The following is a 13,417-nucleotide window of genomic DNA, read 5'->3' on the forward strand; positions in this document are numbered from 1 at the left end:
GGAACCATTTCCTTTGTTTACTCCTTCCTGACGACTGCGTCCTGAAGGTTCAGATTCACTCTTTTACTTTCTCCTATCCTGTGTACAGCTGCGCTCGGCGCCGCTGGCGCCGACCACAGCTGGGGGGTGTATGACAGGATATGGCCGGTTTGGGCCTGAGTCTGGCTTAGTCAGCCAGCCTCAGTTCTCAGCCTCCATCTCTGGCGGCCCAGATGGCCCACCTGGCGCCACCCCTCTCTGTGTATATATTCAGGGCTTCCGGGCCCTCTGGGACTCAGATAGTTTCTCAGAAGAATTAAAACCGCGTCCTTCACTTCATTCTGCATATGCCATCGTTCAGGTCTGGGCTCTGACTGTGTCACATTTACGCCTGAATATCAACTCGCGTTACTACACAATCTCTTTGCAAACTCAGAGAATTGATAACATCTCGAGAGGCACATGAAGCCGCACCAAAACAAATGAAGAACAACTGTGCCCTGCAAAAGGCATATATTTTTCGTTCACACACAGAAGACTGTTATTCCAGAATTGTCTGATATTCCACAGTGACATCAGCCGGGTCTCCATGACAGGGCATGGAGTCTGGTGAACAAAGGAAATATAACAGCGAGAGAGAAGAGATGAAGATCAGTGGCAAGACGCCAGCGAAGTATAACACGAAGAAGGAATGCGAGAAATGAAAACTTGGAGAAAGAGGAAAAAAAAAAAAAAAACTAGTGAAAGGGTATGAGAAGGGATTGCAGCGTTGAGAACAAATGTAGTGAAAAGGAAAGAAAGACGTCGCCCTGGACGCCAAGCTGTACTCCGAGGGACGTGGAATAATCCCTCGTCAGATACGGATATTTTTTTCTTTTCCAAAACCCGCACATGCTGTATACGAAACCATCGTTCACCTTCCCGGTCCTAACGCCCAAGACCATTAGCCCTCCCGCCCACACCAGGCCCTGGAATTGCTTAGCCGGACATGGTAATGTCGCGGTCGACAGGGAGATTCGGCGTGGGAGTCACAGGCTCCATCGTCGCTGGAGGGGACTGCGATTCCTGCTCAACCTTTTTCTTGTACAGCGTTTCGCACCATTCTTCGGCGCTCACAAGGGTTCGGTTGAGAACCTCACCAACTTGCGTCATCATGTGCAACGCCTCCTTGGCGAACAAGAGAGCAAGATGTGCGCTCTCTCGTGAAAGGGCTTCCGGAGTCGAGGAGCTACCGCGACGACCTTCCTTCTCCCGGACGTAATGGAACTGGTACAACGACGGTAGGCTCATCAGTTGCCGGTGAACCAAGTTCCTGGCGTTCTCGGGCAACGCGCCACCGGCGTACTCGGAAATGGTCTTGACAGTACGGTGGATGACGCTGAAGAGGTCTTGGCGAAGTTCGCTCATGCGCTTTAGCAGTCTGCTGCGATTATCAGCCGACTGAGACGCCTGCTGGTCGCCACCCTCCATAGCATGGTCCTCCCCGTCTTTTTGGACCGCCGAATCATACTCGTCAAGAGCGTTTTTCAGCTTGACGAGAACATCGCTGATGTATCCGTTGGTCTCCCTCACAACCTTGAGGCAGTACCGCAGACTCCTCAGGCTTTCCTGCTTCATAGCGACGCCAAGGCCTGACGTAGTCACAACAAACTTTTGACCCCACGGCTGCCCTGCAGAGCTAGGACTCTGGCTAACGACCGTTTTGTAGTCGGGCAGCTCGGAATACGAAGGTGACCGGTGGTCGTCGTAGGCGGGAAGGGTATCCACGGTGCTGATCGACATGCGCCGGTCGTCATAATCGGGCAATGTCTCTTGGGACGACGGATCCGCCGACCCATCTGCTTTGCCGGGAACATCTGATTTGCGCCTCTTACTATTCCCACGGTCTCCATTCTCGATGTCGCTCGACGCCTGTTGTTTCCTCCGCATTCCAAAGATCCACCTCACGCCACCCTCGACGCCTGTCTTGCGGCTGACAGTTCCCACGGCTTTCCCAACAGGCCGCAAATAACTCTCAACATATTCAGCGCCAGTCTTGATATGGGGGGAATAGTTCTTGCCGCCGGCATAAACAGAGGCGGCGCCCTCAACGGCCGAAGCGAGGAGCGGATGTGCGGTTGTGATGAGTGAGAGCAGAGGTTCGGGCTCAGAACGGTTTCCACTGTTGCTCTTCTGCGACAGAAAGCTGGCCTTCTTAGAAAGTTTCCGTTGCCCCCCGGATGAAAGGGAAGTGCTGTGGGAGCGTGATGAAGAACAATCTAGATTCAATCCAGGACAATTAGCATCTCAATCGGTCGGAACACACGGTGGACGCGTGAGGACACACCTGTCTTCATCTGACCCAGGGCCTCGGCGGCGATGCGGACGTCCGGGTCATCGAGGGTCACACTGCGCGCCCTCGTGCCAGAACCTTGTTCCGACGTGGCGCTCGGCGATGACTCGACTGGGTCGAGGTAGCTTGGCCTGTAGTATGTGGTAAAGGGGTTGAGGCTCGGCCAGTGTGTCGGGGGGCTGGCGAGCGGTGGAGGAGGGGGGGATGCCTCTGGAGGCTTCGGAAGGGGTGTATGGGCCTGCGCACCCGTCACCGAGGAGATTGGGGGCAGGGTCGGAGCAGCGGATCCGGACGGCCTTTCGTTCGGCGACTGAATTGGTGGCAGTTCCGTAGGGGCATCGTCGGGAAAGGAGAGCTTGAGGGGCGGAAGCTGTAGCGACAGCGAATTGTCAATCTGGGCAGAGAAGTCGCTTGAGAGCGGTGACGGCTCGCTGCCGCTGCCGCGATGGCTGGAAAAGGACGGCGCCTCCATCGACGAAGCTGCGGGGAAGGAGAGAGGGCTTCCAAGTTGCTGTGCCGCTGCCTGGGCCGTGCCTCGATCCTCGCCAGCAGGCGACCGTACGTGACGATTGTCCATTTTGGTCGCCGGTGGGCGCTTCAAAAGAGCGCCGACATTGGCACCGCGTTGCTAGAGTGTCTCCGTGATTCGTTCGGTGTAGGATTCAGCAGCACGTTTGGATGTCCGTCCTGACCACGTCGTCGTCCGGCGCGTCTTCGCCCGGTGTCGCCGGATGGGAGGAAAGGCGCTCTTCGAGAATCCCCGACAATATTCAAGTATGTCCGTCCAATGCGTCGCGGTTACAGGGGTCTGCGATAAGCTCGTCGTGTCGGATGCGCTGGGTGCGCTGAATGACGTCGAGTTCAACGAGGGGCGGCTACGAAGATGTAGTGAAGGGCGACTGGAACGGCAAGCATGTGGAAGGATGGGAAGCGAAAGGGAATAAAGCCGGCAAAGGCTGCGGCGGCATGCAGCCAAGGCCGGGGATCGCACGAGGTCAGGTTTCGGTGGCGATGCTGGGATGAAAAGCTGTCGCCGATAAGCACGTGTTTGATCGGGAAGATTGGCAGCAAGCTCCGCACGCTTGCCGCAAGGATTCTGGTCCAAAAACGAAGGGAAGAAGAGATGGGTGAGCAGGGACGGGAGCTTTTCTCGGTTCGTTGGGAGAGGCGCTTCTAGGCTGGTTGAAAGAGTGGGGAGAGGAGCTGAGGTTCTGGAGCAGCCGTCTGGGCTGGGGATTCCAACTGGCTCCTGGAAGGTCAGGCGCTCCCCTCAAACCAGCCGTCTGCCAGGTACCTCCCGCCCGAGTGCAAATAGGGTCCACACCACCTGAACGCTTCAACGAGTGCGGTTCCTGGCTGTCGCTGCAGAGTTGAGAGATGGTTTCCGAGACATCGGCGACGGGATCGGACGCCGGTTTGGATATCACTCGGCCCCCTAACAATTAAAAAAAGAAACCAGCAGTCTCAAGGACCTTGCTTCTACGTTAGTCTCTTCCCTAGCTTGTGCACCAGTCGTATCGGCGCGTAGACACGTACAGACAGCTCCTCGTCGCATGGAGTCAGTGCCGGATCTTGTCGAAGTGCGGCTCGACAAGCGGCTCGGCCAGCATCAGCGGCGGGGTTTCCAGGTTCTTAGACACCACCACCACACCACATCTACAGCCTGCATTAACGCGGAGAGAACGGATCCGGAACTTGAAAGCCGGCCAGGCGCTGGATTACGCAGGTCACGGATCGCCTCATCTTTCCGTCAGGATTATGGACGTGTAAAAGGCCTCGGCGCTTACAATAAACTTGTTTGTATTCATGGTCCAGTTCATTCTGTGTCCTGCCAAAAGTCATCGGATGACAGCTGACCGACTCTATAGTAAGGGCCCACGCCATTCGATAAAAATCCTTCATGAAGCGTGAGCAGCAAGATGCGGGTTTGGAGAACGAGATGTTGGAAGCACGTGTCAGCTTCTGAAATTGCCCTCCCCTCCCAGCTCGGCTCTCGGAGGGCTTTGTCATTCCTGACCCACCTTCACATGCAACCTCGAACAATCGCGGGGGCCTGTCTCCCATGCTAGTACGTACGTGCGTGTAGTGCGAGGTCGATGGGGAACTTTTGTCCAGTTCCAAGATCCTCAAGATCCAAAGTTTTGAAGTGGAGGCTCGCTGGAGCCCGTCTTCAGATGCCATCCGCATCAGTTCCATGATCAGCGACCCCTTTGTCTGCCAGTATTGATCGCTCCCAAGCGCGCCCTCCTCGTGAGGTGATCCACGGATGCCAAGCTTGGAGACCCAACCCTCCCGAGACCACCCTCTGATGCGCGCTGTTGACAAATCTTCTCCCCCAACCCGAGGCTCAGCACGACCAAGCACATGTCGGGCGGCACGGGCAGAGGCGCGGATCCGGTTCCAATAGGTGCGGTTCACGGAAGCGTTCGCCCAAGCCTGACTGGGGCGAAAAGTGACTGATGTGGAGTGGATTGCGAGCCCAGGTTTTGGGAAGCCGGTGGCGTGCCAATTGACGAATATCAGGCCTCGAGTTGGTACCTGAGCATGAAAAAAAGATATGGATGTCCTTGAGATTTGATGGTACGCGGGGCGGTTGGTCTTGGGATAACATACGGCCGTCATTCACTCTCAGACCGACCACCTCGAAGCAATCACCATGATATGTTCGGTGCCTCTGACGCTGCCCAAGCAGTGGGAAATTGATCGGGCAGCTCTTATGGCACCGTGCATATGGATTTCTCTCCGCGCCACGAAATCACAGATTCATCAACAACGACACGAGTCGGCCCCGACAGAATGCCGGAGCCAGTTGTGCGTACGATGGCCTGTACTGTCTATTGGGCGCGTTGTTGAGAGGAGAAAAAGAGAGAGAGGATAATCTGCCAAGACAGAAATTTTGAGATGAATCGGGGCGCGCCACGGAGCTCCACCTCGGGGACACATTTTGCCGGATTCCGATTGGTGGGGTGGCAAGCACCTGTCCGAAGGCCTGGCCCCGGCCTCGCAGCTGTCAAGTGGGTCCGGAGCTTTTGTCACGTCGGGCCCAGGCGTGCATTGACCACATCAGCCTCCTTGGTCGCGCTGTAGGCGGAGGGCCCAGAGACGCTGTCCTCGACGACGACGACGTCACAGGCAACGGCGACAACGATCAGCGGAGCGGCCCGGGCCACCAACGACGAGCTCTAGATTTCCTCCCTTTGATCCTGACCAGTGAGCTTTGTACGAGTGGGAATCGCATCAATACCGAGAGGGATAGCACCCGACCACACCCCGCCATCATCAAGACCAACCGCCATCATTGCAACACGGCGAATCTCGGACCCCGCCTGTTCCGCCATCACGCAGAATTAGCTTTCACCTTCGGATTTACATTCAATTCCTCCTTCGGGGCTGCTGTTGACCATGGCGTCGGCCATCTTTTTCCTCGATCTTAAGGGCAAAACGCTCCTAGCCCGGAACTATCGGGGTGACATTCCCATGTCCGCCGTCGAGCAGTTCCCAATCCTCCTCAACGAAGCCGAAGAGGAATCTTCAGCTGTTCCACCATGTTTCTCTCACGAAGGCATCAATGTGAGTGCGGCCGAGATTTCTCGAGCGTCGACCATCGGACGTTAACCCGCCCTCCTGACAGTACCTTTACATCCGTCACAACAACTTGTACCTCCTCGCCCTCACAAAACGAAACACGAATGCTGCCGAGATTCTTCTCTTCCTGCATAAGATTGTCGAGGTTTTTACCGAGTATTTCAAGGTCCTCGAGGAGGAATCCATCCGGGACAATTTTGTCATCATCTACGAGTTGCTCGACGAGATGATGGACTTTGGGTACCCGCAAACGACCGAGTCTAAGATCTTACAGGAGTACATTACCCAGGAATCCCACAAGCTGGAGGTTCAGGCCCGGCCACCAATCGCTGTGACAAACGCGGTGTCATGGCGCTCCGAAGGCATCCGGTACCGCAAGAACGAGGTGTTCCTAGATGTCATTGAGTCCCTCAACCTTCTCGTGTCCGCCAACGGCAACGTCCTGAGGTCCGAAATCCTGGGCGCCATCAAGATGAAGTGTTACCTCTCCGGCATGCCAGAGTTGCGTCTTGGGCTCAACGACAAAGTAATGTTTGAGACGACGGGGCGGACGACCCGCGGCAAGGCCATCGAGATGGAGGACGTCAAGTTCCACCAGTGCGTGCGCTTGTCTCGCTTCGAGAACGACCGCACGATCAGCTTCATCCCGCCAGACGGAGAGTTCGAGCTCATGTCGTACCGCCTCAACACCCAGGTCAAGCCACTGATCTGGGTCGAGTGTGTTGTGGAGTCGCACAGCGGGTCCCGCATCGAGTACATGCTCAAGGCCCGCGCCCAGTTCAAGCGCCGCAGCACCGCCAACAACGTCGAGATCATTGTCCCAGTTCCCGACGACGCCGACAGCCCTCGCTTCCGGACCAACGTCGGCTCTGTCCACTATGCCCCGGAGCAGAGCGCCATCATCTGGAAGATCAAACAGTTTGGTGGTGGTAAAGAGTTCCTGATGCGCGCTGAACTGGGTCTGCCGAGTGTGCGGGGCGACGACGAGCATGGTGGCGGCATGACAGGAGGCTTTGGAGGCAGCATGGGTGGCATTGGAGGTCCGGGGAAAGGGGCCAAGAGGCCCATCCAAGTCAAGTTTGAGATCCCTTACTTCACCACCAGCGGCATTCAAGTCCGATACCTAAAGATCACGGAGCCAAAGGTACGTTGATAATTGTTACGCTGCTTCATTGAGATGCGTTCTAACTCAGCCTGTAGTTGCAATACCCCTCGCTGCCATGGGTCCGCTACATCACGCAATCCGGAGACATTGCCGTCAGGTTGCCTGACGCAATATGAGATGAAGTTGTGCGTGTTCCATGATAATAGACACAAGTATTCGGGCTGGACCTCGATTTTCCCTTGCCATACCATGGACTAGACACCACCCGCTCTGGTGGGCGGCTTTTGAGAATACGCGAGGACTGGTTGTGGCTATTGGCATTGATGTGAAGAGCCGGGACATGACCAACTTAGACCGTGCAATACAAATACCCCATCGGGATGCTGCTCACGTGTTTCTCTCCTGCCAGAGGGCTAGAGTCTGTGCGACGTCCATCTTCATGGGCTATCAGTCACTTGAGCGATCCATTGGTAAGCAGGAGGCTATGGAGCACCGCAAGACGATTTATCTCCCTATTTCATCGGCCCTTGAAGCGAGGAACACGGGCCATCTTCTGAAACCCAAGGTAATTCTGCAAAGCAAAGCTAAATTCAGGACGGCTCCTCCAGTCATTGCCTTTCTTTGACCAGCACCGTATGGTACTCCAGGCTTTGAAGGTTTGGCTTCCATATCTCCTCCGGTATGTTGCACTCTTCACAGTCAGGCTGGCCCGGAACTAAGTTGTCGGCACACACTTGGACAAATAACCCACGTGGTTTCTCTCCGGTCTTGGGAACTGCTTGTCATACCGCCAATTGGTGGTCAGTGCTTCATCTCCTCAACTGTATGAGTGAATATGGTAGAGAAGGATGAAGATAACCCACGGTATCTGGATTTGTTTTGTCCATCCCATTCATGGTTATGCCACTTCTGGTCCAGAAACACCTGGCTCGCTTGGCCTGGCCTGCCATGGAACCCCATCAATGCTAGGAGAACGGGTAGCTCACCCGACAAGCCCCGCGAACGCGGAGCAGTCGGGTTTGTGTTTTTGTAGGCACTGGGTACCAGGGCTGGGATCCACGAAGCATCTCGGCCCGCTACCCAGGGATCTCCGATGGCACCGGAGTACACCAAAGAGATGCCATTGCTGTGGCTTCCGAAGTGAAGGGGGGACCATGCCGAGTGTAGGTCGCTATAGCGACTGTCACATGGACAAAGACGGCGCAGAAACGTGTGGCCAACTGACGCATCTCCGTCTGCTACAATCACGGGCAGCAGAGCAGAGCAGGCAAAAACCGTGCTGGACCGGTACGGAGTTGGATAGCCTGTAATTTGGCCATCCGGCCCCTTCCTGACGACGTACCCTGGAACGCCCATGGCATCCCTGGACCTAAAGTGCGGAACTCTCATCAGCGGGTCTCCTTCTTAGAGCGCCATTTGTTTTCGGAGAAGGACGTATTCCACATACCATTGGTAACCTTCTGCCGGAGTAACCTCGCCGTTCGAGTACCGGAAGACAACCCCAGGATATTCGGCTTGGTATGCCTGGGGCTGTGGAGGAGGGATCAAGTTGAACCACTGATCCGTCACAAGTGGTCCCTGTCCTGGCAAGGGCTCATAATCAACTACAAACTCGTTTACAGCAAACAAGAACGAGACATTGACCGGAGCCGCTGTCCCATGTTGCTGGAGCCTGGAGTTAGTCGTCTTCCTAGGGGAGACACGTTTGTTTGCTTTTCCTGAGAAGAGCATGACGATCAGATGCTGCAATTAGAATGGGAGGACTAGGTTGAAAAACTCTTGTTTTAGCGGCTGGCCACCTCAAACTTGATCTGTCAGAAATGAGGACAACAAGATCACATATAATATAGCTCCAACATCAGGGATTCGTCAACATGACAAGGCGTTGCCAAACGCTGTCCACACCATTCATGCCTAAATCTGCCTCTCGACTCTTGCTCCAGATCGTCCATTGGGCATGGACGTGAATCTTGGGTGACAAGGGCTGAAGGATGGATACTCGAACTACAAGATTTGCATAGAGAGTCTGTACCTATGGATTGGAGACCCTGCTCGAGATGGTTGGGGCCGTCGCGTTCCTTCGAAAACAAGGAACCATATCCCACACCATCACATGATCCAAAATCTCAGGGTCACGGGCATGGAAATCTACCAGGGATCGAGGTCAATACACAGAAGGCTATGAAGAATGGCAGGTTCTGGAATCCAACTTGGCGAACTGAGACCCTTTCATGGTCCCCTTTAGTGATGTACGATGACCGAGTTAGCTTTCTGTCATCCAGAACCTACGTCCAACCTGACGCTCGGCCCAAAGGATGACCGGGCCTAAGAACCAGAAATTTGGATTTTAGATAGTAGGAGGTTTTGTCTGGTGAAACCCAGAGTTTCCGGTTTGATCTGACGGTCTGACGGGCCCCAATAAGTGGACGCTGAGTAAGGTACCGAACTTTAATCCCGAAGGCCCAATGATTCCATATGGCCACAACATGATTGCTTCCAACATTTGTTGGTTACGTTGGGCATGTTGGTCGCTGGCTGGCCAAGGATGAGTGCGGGATATTATGCCCTCCCATTCTTCCCAACATCATGGTGTGTGGAGGGACCCGGTGATTCGACAACAGAAACCCCCACGAGGCATGCGAAAGAAAGTATGGAAATAACAACCTTAGCCCAGCAAGCCACAACCTATACGACGAGATTTGTCATCCACCGACTCATACGTCTTTCGAGAAGGTGGTTCACGGCGTGATGCCCAATCTGGCCGGTGATGACAGGGTCACCGAAAAATATGTTGTACAGCCTCCCTCATGGAATCGAGCATGATGTCACAATTATAAAAAAGATAGGACGGTGAAACTGACTGTGTTGTTCTCAAGTATGTCTGGTCGAGCGATTTCATTTGAAAGGACATAACTTTGACCAATTGATCCCGTATTTTCGGCATGTATGTCTATCAAAGATGGCCTCGTCATTTCGAGGGTGGTCTCACAACTACCAACCTCAACACAGACAAGATACCGTGTATCAGCAGGTTGAATGATGCCAATATTACCTACCTTCGTTGCTTCCCTTCGTGGCTCTTGGGCTCCCCACCATCTGTAAGTTTGTCTATCTCCAATCAACCATGAGGGTTCGTGGGCGCCGGGTCTCCGAAAAGGGAAATCCGGAGGTATGTAGCACCCAACTTAGCTACGCGGGCTAAGGACAACAGTGCTGGTGAGGAGATTTCCCACTTTGAAATTAAATTTTCGATGCCCAATTCTTATGCCTGCATACTCATCCCCAGGTGCCAGAGCCATGGATGTGGGGCAAATGTCGGGAGATGAGTTGTGCTGTGTAACAAGCTCTGACGTCACCGTAAGTCATCAGGCATGGTTGCGAGCAGGATTGCTGGGCCAATTGACGTTGACGCAAGTGAAGGGGGTCGAACGGTGACAAAGGACTAGACATGAGCACTTCTGCTGTACGGCACAACGCAACACCATAGCAGACATATGTGTCTGTGATCGACAACGAACGGCAATGCATCCATCCCATGTTCTGTCTGTATTCGGGCACATTCACCGCCCAACCAGATAACTAACTCTGCTAGCTATGTACATGGAGACCTGAACCAACATTTATGACAACACAGTTCAATCTTCTCCTCGTTTAGTTAAGCTTGGGGACAGTCCATGGGCTCCACGAGTTGATGTTGAAGTTGTGGTTGCCCGTGCTGCGGAAGATGTTGGTGTTTCCAGCGTTGGGGTTGTTCAGCAGGAACTTGCCGATGAAGGCACTGAGTTCGTTGCCCTGTTGCGACGACGGGAAGCTGCAGTGCTGGTTGCCGCCGACCTGCGAGTAGCCAAAGTTATCGAGGGCGCCGAGGGCTTCCCATTGCTTGCGCGCAATGCCCATGCAGCCGTAGGTTGAGACCTTACCCAGCCACTCCATGTCAACGTTCTCCATGACGTAGAGAGCACGCGGGGCAATGAGACCGGCCAGCATGTGATGGTCGAAAGGAAGCTGGTTCACATTGTTGACATAGTTGTTGAAGTTGGGCGAGAACCAGACGTTCTCCTGGACGATCTGAGTAGAGTCCTGGACGTTCTGGCCCTGGCTCTTCTGCCACGCCGCGATGCGCCAGCAACCCGCGCCACCAGCACCAGACTCCTGAGGCAGCGTCAGAGCAATACGGGGTTCGAGGGCACCGGCAACAATGGCGCCCTTGCCGTTGCGGGAGCAGCCCGTGACACCAATGCGCGTGGGGTCGATCTTAGTCTGAGCCTGGGTGAGCTCCAGAGCATCGATGATGCGCGACACACCCCAAGCCCAAGCCGTGAGAGCACCGGCCGAGTGGGTGCTGCCGTAGAGGTCGTAGAACTTGCCACGACCGCGGGACGAGCCGCCTTGTTGCTGAGCAATCTCGTCATTGTTGAAGCTGATGGTTGCGACGCCAGCAGGAATGGGGATGCTGCCGAAGCTGCCGTATGTGATGATGGCCGGGTGGGGACCGTTGCCGGCCGGGATATTGCGAATGCTGACGGAGAAGGAGATGGACCTGCCGTTCTCCGACGCCGTGATGCTGAGCGTGCCGCCAGAGAAGCTGGCGGTAACCGAAGACGGCTTCGGTGGGAGCGTACCGAGCTCGTACCGCTCGAAGAGCTGCTTGATCTCGGCCTGCCGGCATGTCCAGTCTGCCTTGCTGGTCACCTTGGCACCTCCGTGGAAGGTGAAGGGATCATTGAGCTGGTTTGCCACGGGGCTGCCGAGGCCGCTGGGAATGCTGGGGCAAGTTCCGCCGCCAGGCTGTGAGGGCGTCGTGCTCGCCGGAGGTGCCGCTGTGGTTGTGGTGGAGACGCGGGTCGTGAAGGTGGTCTGCTGCTGAGTGGTGGTGATCCGAGTACTGCTTGTCGTCGGGCTGCTGCCCGGGAGACATTGCGAGTACCAGTCGTTGATGTATGTGCAGGTCGCACCGTCGACACACAAGGTCGGGCCGTTCCAGCCGATTCCGCCGCATTGGCCCCAGAGGCTCTGACGCTGCTGGGCGCTGACCCCGGCGGCGCCGAGGGCCACAAGAAGAGACGATGTAAAAACCGGGGACAGCATGGCAGCGATCCAGAACACAAACCGCGTACGAAGGTGTTGGGAAGAGCGGGCTGCTACCTCAATTCCTCACTCCTCGCACGTTCAGGTAAATGCCCATGGAAGCATCCTTTTATACTTACATCCATGGACGAGGTGTGTATCCTGTTAACGCCGTGACCCAACCTCCAGTGGCACGTTATCTCCGTCTTTGGTAGGCCAAATAGTGCCAACCATAATTCATGGTATGAATCTCATGTGCCATCCTTTTCGAAAACACATTGATCCCTGGAAAACCCCAGAGTATGTTCCCTTGGGTCCTCTGTCTTCACGTGGCATTCTCGGAGTCCGGCATCAATGTGCTCCGTAATTTTCCATCAATCAGCATTTACCCAATGATCAGGCAAACGGCTGGGTGTGCATTCCGGGGAACCGGGGCTGCCAAGGCTGCCGTCCCGGCTTCTCGGAGAGTTCCGAGCTCCCTTCTGAGATCAAGCCAAGGATGATCGCGAGCCTCATGGCCATCGACGTAACTCAAGCACGAAACCATAGCAATATAGAGGAGTGGCCCTCCGGGGAAATTCTGGAATGTCTGGTGGCGGCGGAGCTCATTTGCCAGGCATTTCTCGGTGATTGATGTTCCGAATTGGTGGTGGATCATTGGGATGCCGTTGGAGCTTCAGCGTCACATGGTTGCTGTCCGTCCATGCTATTTCTGAGCGCGGTCTGGGGGAAGTGTGCGACACAAAGGTCGGCAATAGTGAATCAGCGCCAAGCTCACCTCACGGCTCAGCTCAACACCTCGAATGGCAAGGCTCCTACTTGAATACGTGAATGGTCTCTGGAGCAACATATACACTGAGCAGCACTTTCAGACCCTCGGCCGCAGCCTAGTGTCTCTGGCAACTGTAAAAAAAGCAGTTCACAAATCAAACAGAGCATTCTCAGCCTTGGACAGAAAGGCGGACCTCAAAGCAACGACAGTAACACGTGGGAGCCGTCGGGAACAAGCCGTTTCCTAGTTGCCAAAGAGTACGAAAAACAAGATATGTTGTGATTAGTACGGCAATGGTAAGATCACTGACTCCGGAACGTAATGTAGTGCAGAACGTAAGGCAACCGTACAACAGTTCACCTAACCATCTCTCTATCCCCTATATTTAAAGCAGAAGAGCTAGGCGCAGAAGCAACACTTACAAAGTCTCCAGAGCTATTCTCTTATATCCCATCTCCTCACCACATTACATAGTAAGTGCCATCATTTAACTTTGTATACTCTATCCCCTAGTCCCGGCGCAACTTGAATACAATCGATTTATTTTCACAGTACCGTACACGGAACAGATCCTTCA

General features: G+C 54.7%; 3 protein-coding genes across 3 annotated transcripts; 1 reads left to right on the forward strand and 2 right to left on the reverse strand.

The window, feature by feature from the left end:
- Nucleotides 1–957: 957 nt before the first annotated feature.
- Nucleotides 958–2,888, reverse strand: VTJ04DRAFT_7031 (uncharacterized protein; the record flags this gene model as incomplete). Its single annotated transcript, XM_069365314.1, has 2 exons — nt 958–2,237; nt 2,306–2,888. The coding sequence occupies 2 exons, from the start codon at nt 2,886–2,888 to the stop codon at nt 958–960; spliced, it is 1,863 nt and encodes a 620-aa protein (XP_069219052.1).
- Nucleotides 2,889–5,713: 2,825 nt separating this feature from the next.
- On the forward strand, nt 5,714–7,177 carry VTJ04DRAFT_7032 (uncharacterized protein; the record flags this gene model as incomplete). The annotated part of the gene is made up of 3 exons (XM_069365315.1): nt 5,714–5,881; nt 5,943–7,040; nt 7,097–7,177. The coding sequence occupies 3 exons, from the start codon at nt 5,714–5,716 to the stop codon at nt 7,175–7,177; spliced, it is 1,347 nt and encodes a 448-aa protein (XP_069219053.1).
- Nucleotides 7,178–10,652: 3,475 nt separating this feature from the next.
- VTJ04DRAFT_7033 (uncharacterized protein) lies at nt 10,653–12,089 on the reverse strand (the record flags this gene model as incomplete). Its single annotated transcript, XM_069365316.1, has 1 exon — nt 10,653–12,089. One exon carries the CDS (start codon nt 12,087–12,089, stop codon nt 10,653–10,655), a length of 1,437 nt encoding a protein of 478 aa, XP_069219054.1.
- Between the last annotated feature and the right edge of the window lie 1,328 nt (nt 12,090–13,417).

This window comes from Mycothermus thermophilus (genome assembly GCF_041956435.1).
Source record: "Mycothermus thermophilus strain CBS 625.91 unplaced genomic scaffold VTJ04scaffold_4, whole genome shotgun sequence".
NCBI lineage: Eukaryota > Fungi > Ascomycota > Sordariomycetes > Sordariales > Chaetomiaceae > Mycothermus > Mycothermus thermophilus.